Source organism: Musa acuminata, chromosome BXJ2-4 (assembly GCF_036884655.1).
Source record: "Musa acuminata AAA Group cultivar baxijiao chromosome BXJ2-4, Cavendish_Baxijiao_AAA, whole genome shotgun sequence".
In the NCBI taxonomy this organism is placed as follows: Eukaryota; Viridiplantae; Streptophyta; class Magnoliopsida; order Zingiberales; family Musaceae; genus Musa; species Musa acuminata.
In genome coordinates, this window is record NC_088341.1 from 26,776,129 (window position 1) to 26,789,647 (window position 13,519).

Genomic DNA, 13,519 nt, shown 5'->3' on the forward strand with positions numbered 1-13,519 from the left:
CGACGATGCTTTGGTGATCTCCATCAGGATCGCCAACGCTCGGGTCAAAAGGGTAATGGTCAACATTGGGAGCTCCACCGATGTGTTGTACCTCAACACCTTCAAGAAGCTCAGCTTAACTAATGATGATTTTCACCCCCATGAACTCGGCGCTCACCGGATTCATCGGAGATTCCATCTCCCCACTTGGGACCACCACCCTCCCTGTCACCATTGGGGAAGAGCCAAGAGCCAAGACGACAATGGCTACCTTCACGGTAGTCGACCTACGCTCAACCTACAACATCATCCTCGGTCGCCCGACCCTCAACAAGCTGAAAGCAGTAGTTTCCACCTACCACCGGGCCATCAAATTTCCAACTTTGGCAAGGGTTGGGGAATCCCGAAGTGATCCGAGAGAATCAAGGTAGTGCTACCTTACGGTGGTTACTCTCCTGGAGAGGTCACGCCCCCATCAAGCCCCAGATCCCCGTGAAGAATGCATGACACCAACGCACTTGGAGCCCCCTGAGTAACTCACCGAAGTACCTCTAAAGAGGAACCGACCTGATTTGACCATGAAAATCGGGACGATGCTCCCCGAAGCAAAACAGCTTCAGCTCATCGATTTCCTAAAGGAAAATGCCGATGTGTTTGCATGGTCCTCCAAGGAGATGCCCAGAATTGACCTAGGGGTGACCCAGCACCACCTCCACATCCACCCTGAGGCTTGACTTGTGAAGCAAAAGCTAAGGAAGTTCGCTCCCGATCGACAGAAGGCGATTAGCGATGAGGTCGATTGCCTTAAAGAGGTAGGATTTATAACCGAGGTGAAATACCCCCGGCGGTTTTCGAATGTAGTCCTCATTAAGAAACCCAATGGAAGCTAGAGGATGTGTATTGACTACACCGATCTCAACCGAGCATGCCCCAAAGATTGCTATCCACTCTCGAGAATAGACCAGCTGGTCGATGCCACCACAGGCTACGAACTCCTTACATTTATGGACACATTCTCGGGCTACAACCAGATCCGAATGGCACCATAAGACTAAGAGAACGCTGCCTTCATCACCGATAGAGGAGTGTATTGCTACAAAGTGATGCCTTTCGGCCTGAAAATGCTAGGGCGACTTACTAAAGAATGGTCGACAAGCTATTCAAGTAACAGCTCGGGAAGAACATGGAAGTGTACGTAGATGACATGATCATAAAGAGCAAGACCGCAAGCACACATATGGCCGGGCTGGCGGAGACATTCCGAATGCTCAAGCGGTTCAACATGCGCCTAAATCTCTCGAAGTGCATCTTCCGGGTCAGCTCGAGAAAATTCCTCGAGTTTGTCATCCACTAGAGAGGAATAGACACCAACCCGGAAAAGGTTCAAGTCATAATAGAGATGTAGCCTCCCCGCTCGATCAAGGAGGTGTAGTGCCTCACAAGAAAGCTGGCAGCGCTCGGCTAGTTCGTGTCACGATCAGGCGACAAGTGCCTTCCCTTCTTCCGGGCTCTTCGACAGGCCGACAGCTTTGCGTGGACCCCGGAATGTCAGGAAGCCTTCGAGAAGCTAAAGGCATGCCTTGCTCGATTGCCCCGACTCGCCTCACCCGAGCTGGACGAGGTCCTCGGTCTTTACCTAGCAGCTTCGGCACAGGTGGTTAGCTCGGTGCTAACTCAAGAAGCGCCACCGACACAGCAACCTATTATTATGTCAGCCATGTTCTTGTCAGGCTTGAAGTATGGTATTCCCTGATCGAGAAGCTAACCCTCGCACTAATGAAAATGGCCCGAAAGCTACGACCATACTTTTAGGCCCACACGATCAAAGTGATAACCGACCAACCATTATGGCAAATCCTCTCCAAGTTCGATGCACTGGGTCAGATACTGTGATGGTTGGTCGAGCTCGGCAAATTTGACATTCAATACGCCCCTAGAACGACCATCAAAGCCCAGGTATTAGTCGACTTCATCTCCGAACTAACTCCTGAAGATCATTCTATTGAACAAGAGCACAACAAGGGCGCGTGGACCCTGCATGTGGATGGCTCGGCCATCGTCGAGGTGACCGGGGTCGAACTTATCCTCAAAAGCCCGTCTAGAGAAACCTACGAAAGATCATTCCGATTACAATTCCGAGCCACCAATAATGAGGCCAAGTACGAGGCACTACTCCACGGACTGCGCCTCACCCTGGAGATGCATGTGGGTGACCTCGAGGTTTTCAACGACTCCCAGCTGGTGATGGGACACGTCAATAGGAGCTACGAAGCCTGAGATCCAACGATGGTGCAATACCTAACGAAAACAAGATGACTCACCCATCGCTTCTGTTAGGATCGGAGCGGCACTAAGAGGGGGGGGGTGAATTAGTGCAGCGGATTAAAACTTCAATTTTATCAAGATCTTTCGTACGTTAAGAACGAAACTTGAGAAATTTAACTTGAAGGCGTATTCTTGAAGTTGCGCAGCAAGAGTAATAAGGAACTAAAGCAGTAAGAAGATTTGCAGTAATGTAAATGACAATAATAAAGAGCAAACCAGAGATTACGTCGATTTTTAGAGTGGTTCAGTCAAATGACCTACTCCCCTTGCGAGGCCCCTCTTCGATGAGGCTCCCACCTTCCACTAGCAAGTCTCTTGAAATGGAAGGGTAAACACCCCTCTTACAACCTTTTACAAGCAGCTCAACCTCTTACAAATTTTCAATAAGAAAGGAGGAGAACTCTCTAGCAAATTGAAAACAAGACTTGCTAAGACTTTCTAAGACTTTTCTCTCAATCAAAATGCTTCTCAAAAGTTGTAACCTCAGCTGAGATTTGAGGGGTATTTATAGGCCTCAAGAGGATTCAAATTTTGGGCTTCAAAATTTGAATTCTCTTAGGATTCCCGGTGCTGGAGGTGCCACCGCCCAGCGCTCGGGTGCTGGACGGTGCAACCGCCCAGCCAAGGAGGTGTCACCGCCCAGCCAGGCGGTTCCACCGCCTGGCTTTCCGATTCATTGGTTTGGCTTAATTTTCGCCCAAACCAAATCTGACTTTGGGCCCAGTTGGCCCCTAACCAGGATATAGGATTATCTCTTAATCCTAATCCTAATTACAGGTGAACTACATAATACAAAAAAAACATCCTAAGCAAGTTTTTTAACCGCGAACGTCGAGTCTTGTTCCGGCGAGCTTTCCGACGAACTTCTTCCGACGGACTCCCTGCAAGCTCCCAATCTTTGTGATGACTTTAACGAGTAGCCGAGCCTTCTCGGTGATCTCCGCGAGCCTCCGACGATTTTTTCGACGAACTTCCGACACGTTCCCGATTTCTTCTCGGTTGGTTCCGGCAGCATCTCCGGTGATTCTTCGGTCTCTTAAACGTCCATCGAGCTCGACTCCGGTATCCTTGCTTTATGTTTTCTGGTTATCGTAGTTAATTCTGCACACTTAACTCAATAATATGGATTAGATCAATTAAACCACCAATTGATTATATCATCAAAATCCGAGATTCAACAATCTCCCCCTTTTTGATGATGACAATCAATTGATGACGGAGTTAAACATTACTCCCCCTATCTATATGCCATATTATGAGAAGATAAAAAACACTTGAATTCCATCCCATTGGATTCAAGCATAACCCGATAAGTTCTAATCGTAGAACTTATCGTTATCCTCATTAAACAATAGTAAGTACGAAACTTCGATGAAAATCATAAGTTAAATGATACGGGACGAATTTTGCTACGACAGAAGATAAAGATTTTCAATATAAATTTCATGATATCAATCTTGTGATATTTTCAAGGATTTGCAAGTCATATAAGACATTCATATCACACAAGTTTTTGTAATTCATATTAGTCATGCTATCGTTCTGGTGTAAGTCATCACTTCTCCCCCTTTGTCATCAACAAAAAGAGACAAGCCAGCTAATTGATGATCATAGAAAAAGGTTTAGCATTTATCAAAGTTCATCATTCAAATTTGCCAGAAATAGTTTATCCAAAAGACATCATCATCTATGCAGATTAAGACAGTAGTTATCTAAAGGAAAGATCAGTTATCGTACAATCGATGACAAACATGAACTGGTTTTTAAAAGCAAACAGGACAGAATAAAAAGATACATCAATTTAATCCTTAGGAGGTAATCCACAGTGCTGATACATGATATCTATTTTTTCATTCATCTGTCGTAGTGTCTTCAAAATTTCAACTTGTTGATTCTGAATTTGTTCTTGCTGTGATTTGATCTGAGATAGCTCCGCCATAATGATATCTTCAGAGGAGGAAACAGGAGCTGAAGGTGCTGCTCCAAAGGGACTAGGAGGAGGAGATTCACTTCCCATAAGAATTGGTGTTTCGGGTTGTTCTATTGGTGTAGGAATTGGATCCGTCCTTCTAGGCTGCCTAACCCATATGCCATTGCTAAAAGTGCACCTAAGTTTTTTCTGCAGGTTTTTATTTATTATGTTATATCGATCATTTTGAATAGATTCTTCATCGGGTGGAATGCAAATGTCATAGGCATGAAGAATTCTAGTGATTAACCTCCCATATGGCAATATAGTATCTTTAGTCATAATTTCCTGCATGTGTTGGCGAATCAAGTACCCAAAACAATTATGCTGACCGGTCATAATCCAATACATGGTTCCTATCTCTAATTGACTTACTTCGTCAAGATGAAATTGTTTGGGGAATATGATGCTTGTGATAATGTGATGAAGAATTTTAGAGTTGAAAGGCATTAAGTGTTCACAGCTCTTGGGTAGGAAGTCAAGGTTTGGATTTGCAAAAATTGTTTTCACGGCTTCGGAATAGGTTGCTCCTATTTTTTTGACGTCCCATTTACCTTTAAAATAGCATCCCCTATCTTTTTCAGTTATGCCAATTAGCTCACAAATGGTGCTGTCAAAAATTCTAATGGGTGTTCCTAGAATGTAAGTGCTTAGACTATCATTGTCTTCATATAGGTTGGCATAGAACAATCTCACTAATCGTGGATAGATTGGTTCATCTATTTGTAGTAGAGGTAGAGCTTCTAGTTGAGCAAACCACTTAATGGGATCTAAGTCCTCTAGTTCATCCAAATCAACGTATTTTCCCTTATGGACACATCGTGTTTCAAATTTTGGAAAGCTAAGGGCTACCTCTTTTGATCTAAAAAGGTCATGGTTATATGAATCTCCTTCAATTCTTATTCCTTTTGACCTCTTTGGAGCCATTTTCTAGACAAGATGATGATGAAATTGTGAAAAATAAGCAAGAGAAAGAGAAAAGAAAGGAGGGATTTCAAGTGTTACCTTGTGGAGATTATGTTGAGAGATGGAAAGCTTGGACCACCAAGAATCCTTCTCCAATGTTTCTAAGAGTTAGAATGAGGGTTAGAGGGAATGGGAGAGGGTTTTGGAGAGGTCTTTCTTCGGGTTGGGGGCGGTGTCACCGCCGGCCCTAACCCCTCGGGTTAAAAGGGTGACTCGGTCAGTGTCACCGCCAAACTGGTCGGTGTCACCGCCTGGCGCCCGAGCGCCAGTCGGTGCAACCGCCGGATCTGACGGTGCCACCGCTGGCATCACGCGGAGGAAAGAAAAAAAATTTTCTTCCTTCCTTTTGTTTAGCTTCTTCCCTCAAGATCATAATTTATACTTTAATGGATCATTTTGAATTGAAGAAGAAGGAAGAATTCAAATTCATAAACGAAGGGAAAAGAACGAGTCCTTTTTGTGAAGTTCATTTTAGGGACAATTTAGCATGCCTAATTCCCTTCGGATGAATTCAAATTGGTCTTCATTCAAAGCTTTTGTAAATATATCTGCTAATTGATGCTTTGTGTCAATGAATTCTAGAACAACATCATTGTTAAGAACATTATTGCGTATGAAATGATGCCTAACGTCGATGTGCTTAGTTCTAGAGTGCTGAATTGGATTTTTAGTAAGGCATATGGCACTAGTATTATCGCATTTTATGGGAATATTTTCAAGGTGAATTCCATAGTCTTCTAATGTATTTTTCATCCAAATTACTTGTGCACAAAATGCACTTGCAGCAATGTATTCGGCTTCCGCCGTAGATAGTGCAACTGAATTTTGTTTCTTGGAAGTCCAAGAAACAAGTGCATGTCCTAAAAATTGGCATGTTCCGGATGTACTTTTTCTATCTATCCTGCATCCGCCAAAATCGGTATCTGCATAAGCTATTAGATCGAATTTTTCAGATTTTGGATACCACAATCCTAAATTTGGAGTTCCTTTAAGATACCTAAATATTCTTTTAACACTCTTAAGATGAGATAATTTAGGATTAGATTGAAACCTAGCGCAAAGTCCTACACTAAACATAATATCCGGTCTAGTCGCAGTGAGGTAGAGTAGACTACTTATCATTCCCCTATATGTTTTTTGATCGAAACTTTCACCATTTTCATCCATATCTAACTTAGTCGGAGTACTCATAGGGGTGTTTATTGTTTTTGAATTATCCATGTTAAATCGTTTTAACAATTCTAATGTATATTTAGATTGGTTAAGAAATATACCATCACTAAGTTGTTTGATTTGTAATCCCAAAAAGAAAGTTAATTCACCCATTAAACTCATTTCAAATTCAAGACTCATACATTTGGCAAATGATTCACATAGTGATTCATCCGAAGAGCTAAACACAATATCGTCAACATAAATTTGCACAATAAGAAAATTATTTTCAAAATGTTTAATAAACAATGTAGTATCAACCTTGCCTTTGGTAAAATTATTTAAAATAAGAAAGGAACTAAGCCTTTCATACCAAGCTCTAGGAGCTTGTTTTAAGCCATAGAGAGCTTTAGTCAATTTGAATACATGATTAGGAAGAAGAGAATTTTCAAATCCGGGAGGTTGTTCGACAAATACTTCTTCAGAAATAAAACCATTCAAGAAAGCACTTTTAACATCCATTTGAAATAGTTTAAAATTATTACTACTAGCATAGATAAGGAGCATACTTATGGCTTCTAATCGAGCCACGGGAGCGAAGGTTTCTTCGTAATCGATACCTTCTTCTTTGTTGAAACCTTTGGCCACTAATCTAGCCTTATTTCTAACCACGATACCATTTTCGTCTTGCTTGTTTCTAAAGACCCACTTAGTACCTATGACTAAGTGGTCAATTGGTCTAGGAACAAGCTTCCATACCTCATTCCTCTCAAATTGGTTCAATTCTTCTTGCATTTCAATGACCCAAAAATCATCTTTTAAGGCTTCGTCAATGCATTTAGGTTCAATTTGAGAAAGGAAAGCGGCGTTAGCACAGAAATTTTTGAAAGAAGAACGAGTTTGAACCCCTTTTGATGTATCTCCTATAATTTGCTCTTTTGGATGAGCATCTACATACTTCCATTCTTTTGGTAAAGAAATTTCGGAAGAAGATGCATTCAAATGGCTATTTTGAGGAGAAGGTTCATTTAAATTCAAATTATCAAAACCAAGATCATCATCAAAATCATTTTTCTTTAAATCGAAAATTTCATTAAAAACTACATGAATAGACTCTTCAATTACTAAAGTTCTTTTATTAAAAACCCGAAAAGCTTTAGAAACGGAAGAGTAACCAAGAAAGATGCCTTCATCGGATTTAGCATCAAATTTTCCTAAAGCATCCCTTTCATTTAAAATAAAGCATTTACAACCAAAAACTTTAAAATAGGAGATGTTTGGTTTTTTGTTATTCCATAATTCATAGGGAGTTTTGGATAAGGATGGTCTTATTAGGACTCTATTCATGATGTAGCAAGCCGTATTTACGGCTTCGGCCCAAAAGTACTTAGGTAAACTATGTTCATTCAACATAGTTCTTGCCATTTCTTGTAGGTTTCTATTTTTCCTTTCAACTACTCCATTTTGTTGAGGATTTCTTGGAGTTGAGAAGTTGTGATTGTACCCATTACTTTCGCAAAAATTTTGAAAGTCACGGTTTTGGAATTCACCACCGTGATCACTCCGAATTGATGAAATCATGAAGCCTTTTTCGTTTTGAGTGAGTTTACAAAATTTAGAGAAACACTTGAAGCAATCACTTTTGTGAACTAAGAAATAGGTCCAAGTGTATCTAGAGTAGTCATCCACAATCACAAAAACATATTTGCTTCCACCTAGACTTATTGTATCAATTGGTCCAAATAAGTCCAAATGGATCAATTGTAATGGTCTAGTAGTGCTAATTTGATTTTTTGGTTTGAAGCTTGTTTTTATTTGTTTGCCTAGTTGACATGCATCGCATACTTTGTCCTTAATAAACTTTATATTTGGAATTCCTCGTACTAATTCTTGAGATGAGATCTTAGATATTGTTTTCATGCTTGCATGGCCTAATCTCCTATGCCAAAGCCAAGCATCATCATTTACGGCGGAGAAGCACATTTCATTACTTAGTTCATCAAGATTGATGGTATAGATATTATTTTGTTTTAAAGCAATCATAGTCATGTTATGATTTGGTTTTTCAATAATGCACATATTTGATTCAAATCTAACGATGTAACCTTTATCGCATAGTTGACTAATACTCAAGAGATTATGTTTCAATCCATCAACTAGTAAGACATCATCAATGGAAAAATTAAATTTGTTACCAATAGTTCCCTTGCCAATGATTTTGCCCTTGTTGTTGTCTCCGAAGGTAACGTACCCTTCTTCTTTGCTAGTGAGCATAGAGAAATGAGATGGATCTCCAGTCATATGTCTTGAGCATCGACTATCGAGATACCATCTCTTGCTCCTAGCTTGTGTGTTTGTCTACAAAAGAGGATAATTTTTAGGTACCCATTTGATTTTGGGTGCCTCAAAAATTGACCCACTAACTTTGTTATTTATGATTGAATTCTTTATAGTTCCTTTAGGAACCCATATTAATTTTTGTGAACTAATTTTCCTAAATGGGCATTTGTAGGCAATATGTCCGGATTTGCAACAAAAGTTGCATTTCATATAAGAGGAGACATGTAATGTAGGTCCTTTTATGAAAGTGGTAGGATTTTGATGTAATCCTTTTACAAATCCAATTCCATTTCTATTTGCGATGTGACCCTTGTGTGCAAGGATCATATCTAATCCTTTGCTACCAACCTTAAACTTGTTTAAGGTTTCCTTAAGAAGCAAATTTTTATTTTTTATTACTTCTAAGTGCTCACACTTAGAGCATGGAGGAGTTTGAAGACTATCAAACTTATCTTGTAGCAAAGCATGCTCTTTCTTTAAGATACTTAACTTCTTGCTAACAGTTCTACATTCATCAAATAATTCATGAAAAGCGATAGATAGTTCTTCAAAAGATAAATCTTCATTAAATAAATCACATACGTCTTCTCCTAACGCCATTAGCGCGTAATGAGCAACTTGCTCGGTGTTGGACTCCTCTTCTTCGGATGCGCTTGAATCATCCCACGTTGCCTTGAACGCCTTCTTCTTTGATGTTCTCTTTTTGGCTTGAGGACAATCGTTCTTATAGTGTCCCGGTTTTTTGCATTCATAGCAAATCACTTGGTCCTTCTTTTGTTCAAATTTATTTTTTGTATTATTTTTAAATCTGTTCTTTCTTAAATATTTTTTAAATTTTTGAGTCAAAAGTGCAATGTCATTGTCACTGTCCTCATCACTTGATGTTCCTTTCAAGTGGTCTTCTTGTGATTTGAGTATCATATCCTTCCTGTTCTTTGGAAGGGGGTTCTTGAGCTCGTCATGAGCTTGACATGTCATTTCGTAGGTCATTAGAGACCCAATGAGTTCTTCAAGAGGGAATGCTTTAAGGTCTTTGGCCTCTTGAATGGCCGTAACTTTTGGATCCCAACTTTTAGGGAGGGATCTTAAGATTTTAGTTACTAGTTCAAAGTTAGTAAAATCTTTACCAAGAGCTTTGAGTTCATTGATGATATCCGTAAACCGGGTGTACATGTCTCCGATGGACTCACTTGGTTTCATTCGGAAAAGTTCGTAAGAGTGCACAAGGATGTTGATTTTGGACTCTTTCACTCGGTTAGTGCCTTCATGAGTGACCTCAAGAGTTCTCCAAATATCAAAAGTCGAATCACACATTGAAACACGATTAAATTCGTTCTTGTCTAGTGCACAAAACAATGCATTCATAGCCTTTGCATTTAAAGCAAAAACCTTCTTCTCCGATTCATCCCATTCGCTCATCGGAAGAGAAGATTTTCGAAATCCATTCTCGACAATAGACCAAAGCTCAAAGTCCATAGAAATGAGGAAGATTCTCATGCGAGTCTTCCAATATGTGTAATCCGACCCATTAAACAAAGGTGGTCGTGCAATAGAATGGCCCTCTTGCATGCCGGAGTAAGCCATCTCTCTTGGGTATTAAACCAAATATGAGAGATAACCTTGCTCTGATACCACTTGTTAGGATCGGAGTGGCACTAAGAGGGGGGGTGAATTAGTGCAGCGGATTAAAACTTCGATTTTAACAAAATCTTTCGTACGTTAAGAACGAAACTTGAGAAATTTAACTTGAAGGCGTATTCTTAAAATTGCGCAGCAAGAGTAATAAGGAACTAAAGCAGTAAGAAGATTTGCAGTAATGTAAATGACAATAATAAAGAGCAAACCAGAGATTACACCGATTTTTAGAGTGGTTCGGTCAAATGACCTACTCCACTTGCGAGGCCCCTCTTCGATGAGGCTCCCACCTTCCACTAGCAAGTCTCTTGAAATGGAAGGGTAAACACCCCTCTTACAACCTTTTACAAGCAGCTCAACCTCTTACAAATTTTCAATAGGAAAGAAGGAGGAGAACTCTCTAGCAAATTGAAAACAAGACTTGCTAAGACTTTCTAAGACTTTTCTCTCAATCAAAATGCTTCTCAAAAGTTGTAACCTCAGCTGAGATTTGAGGGGTATTTATAAGCCTCAAGAGGATTCAAATTTTGGGCTTCAAAATTTGAATTCTCTTAGGGTTCTCGGTGCTGGAGGTGCCACCGCCCAGCGCTCGGGTGCTGGACGGTGCAACCGCCCAGCCAAGGAGGTGTAACCGCCCACCCAGGCGGTCCCACCACCTGGCTTTCCGATTCATTGGTTTGGCTTAATTTTCGCCCAAACCAAATCTGACTTTGGGCCCAGTTCGCCCCTAACCAGGATATAGGATTATCTCTTAATCCTAATCCTAATTACAGGTGAACTACATAACACAAAAAAACATCCTAAGCAAGTTTTTTAACCGCGAACGTCGAGTCTTGTTCCTGCGAGCTTTCCGACGGACTCCCTGCAAGCTCCCAATCTTTGTGATGACTTTAACGAGTAGCCGAGCCTTCTCGGTGATCTCCGCGAGCCTCCGACGATTTCTTCGGCGAACTTCTGACACGTTCCCGATTTCTTCTCGGTTGGTTCCGGCAGCATCTCCGATGATTCTTCGGTCTCTTAAACGTCCATCGAGCTCGACTCCGGTATCCTTGCTTTATGTTTTCTGGTTATCATAGTTAATCCTGCACACTTAACTCAATAATATGGATTAGATCAATTAACCCTCCAATTGATTATATCATCAAAATCCGAGATTCAACAGCTTCAACTGCCTCTCGGTCACAAGGATACCTCGGGCGCAGAACGTGTAGGCCGATGCTTTGGCCAGGTTGGCCTATGCTCGTAGCCTGGAAGCAATCCTGGCAACTGAATCCATAATGGTCCCGACCATGCCAACCTATGACATCACCGAAATAGAGGTCTCGCCAAACTGGATGGAAGTAATCCTCCGTTTCAAGAGGGACGGGACACAGCCCGAAGACCTGACGATCACACGACGATTGAGGCAAACCCAAGCCTAGTCCTGCGAGGTCGGTGGAAAGCTATACCAGAGAGCCTTCTCCCAACCCCTCCTGCGCTATCTCGCGCCACCAAAGGCCGAGACGATTCTCGCTGAACTCCATGAGGGGATCTGTAGGGAGCACATCGGGGGCCAAACCTTGGCCTTCAAAATCCTCAGACAGGGATACTACTGGCTGACCATGCGCCAAGACGCCCTATCATATGTATAGCGGTGCCAATAGTGTCAAAGACCCACACCCGGTTGCAACGCCAACTAGCGGTGCCTCTTACCCTGGTGGATGCGGCCTGGCCCTTTGCCCAATGGGGACTTGACCTCCTCGGGCCTTTTCCTCCAACTTCAGGACAACAACGCTTCCTCATAGTCGGGGTTGACTACTTCACTAGGTGGGTTAAAGCCGAACCCCTAGCATCCATCACCGAGAAACAAGTTCAGGGCTTCACATGGAAGAACGTCATTACCCGGTTCGGAATCCCGAGAGCTATCATCACCGACAATGGAGCTTAATTCAACAACGCTAAATTCAAGGCCTATTGCTAGTCATATGGGATACAATTGAAGTTCAGCTCGGTCGCACACTCCTAAACCAATGGCTAGGTTAAAGTAATGAATCGAGAAATCCTGGAAGGCATTAAGAAGAGGGTCTCGGGCGTGTGCGGGGCCTGGGTGGATGAGCTCCCTAGCATCCTGTGGGCAATGCAAACAACCCCCAAGACCACCTTGGGGGAGTCTCCATTCAGTCTAGCGTTCGAGATCGAAGCAGTCCTTCCGCCCGAAATGGTGTTCCCGACCTTGCGCACCATCGCCTACAAACAAGACAACTCCGAGGAGGGCCTACGGGCGAACCTAGATCTCCTTGAAGAGAGAAGAGCCAAGGCGCATCTACGCACCCTGGCATACAAAAAGGCTACAACTTGAATCTACAACCACAAAGTTCGTCCATGACCAATCAAGGTCAGAGACCTCGTCCTTCGAAAGACTAAGGTGAAACGACCTAACCCAAGTAAGGGGAAAGCTCGAGCCAAACTGGGAAGGCCCTTACCAGGTCTATGATGTAGTCTGAGAAGGAACCTACCGCCTTGAGACTATGGAGGAAATCCCCTACCAAGGACGTGGAATGTGGCAATTTTAAAAAGATTTTATCCATGAAGGAAAAAAGTTAAGATGCCGAAAAGTCAATTTTCATTGATCAAAAGTAACATACACATTGTGCCCGGGCAATACAACCTCAAATTTTGACCCGACCAAGGCAAAAGAGAAAATGCTATAACACTTAGTTGGGGGGGATGTTAGGACTCTAGCTAGAAGAATCCTAATTAAGAGGGACATTCATGTAAAACCTACTTAAGCTGACCCCTATTAAAGAGGTGAAGAGGCCGGCTAGGGTTTGAAGGTTATTTCTTAGAGAAAAATTAGGAGTTGTAAAGGAATAGGAGTCTTGAGTAGGAGTCCTATTAGGAGTCTTGAGTAGGAGTCTTAATTGAGTAGGAGTTCTATTAGGAGTTAGGGTTTAGAAACCCTATAAATATCCATATATTCATCCTCTTTTGATAAGCAATAGATGAATCTTTTCTGCAGCCTTTGAGTAGCAACTTGGAGGGAGGAACCCCTATAGAGCTCCAAGGAGGCCGATCCCCTAAAGAGATCAACCCCAAGTTTAAAATCTGCAAGGTTTCTAACACCTGATATCAGAGCAACATTTTTGGCATCTTGCTACCCTTCCATAGCCATCC

The 13,519-nt window shown here is 41.9% G+C and overlaps 1 protein-coding gene across 1 annotated transcript; it reads left to right on the plus strand.

The window, feature by feature from the left end:
* Positions 1–12,392: 12,392 nt before the first annotated feature.
* LOC135608726 (uncharacterized) lies at positions 12,393–12,704 on the plus strand. Its single transcript, XM_065101762.1, has one exon. The coding sequence runs from the start codon at positions 12,393–12,395 to the stop codon at positions 12,702–12,704; it is 312 nt and encodes a 103-aa protein (XP_064957834.1).
* Positions 12,705–13,519: the final 815 nt, after the last annotated feature.

Coding starts and splice junctions, on each gene's coding strand:
- LOC135608726 (XM_065101762.1), top strand. CDS start 12,393: ATGAATCGAGAAATCCTGGAAGGCATTAAGAAGAGGGTCTCGGGCGTG.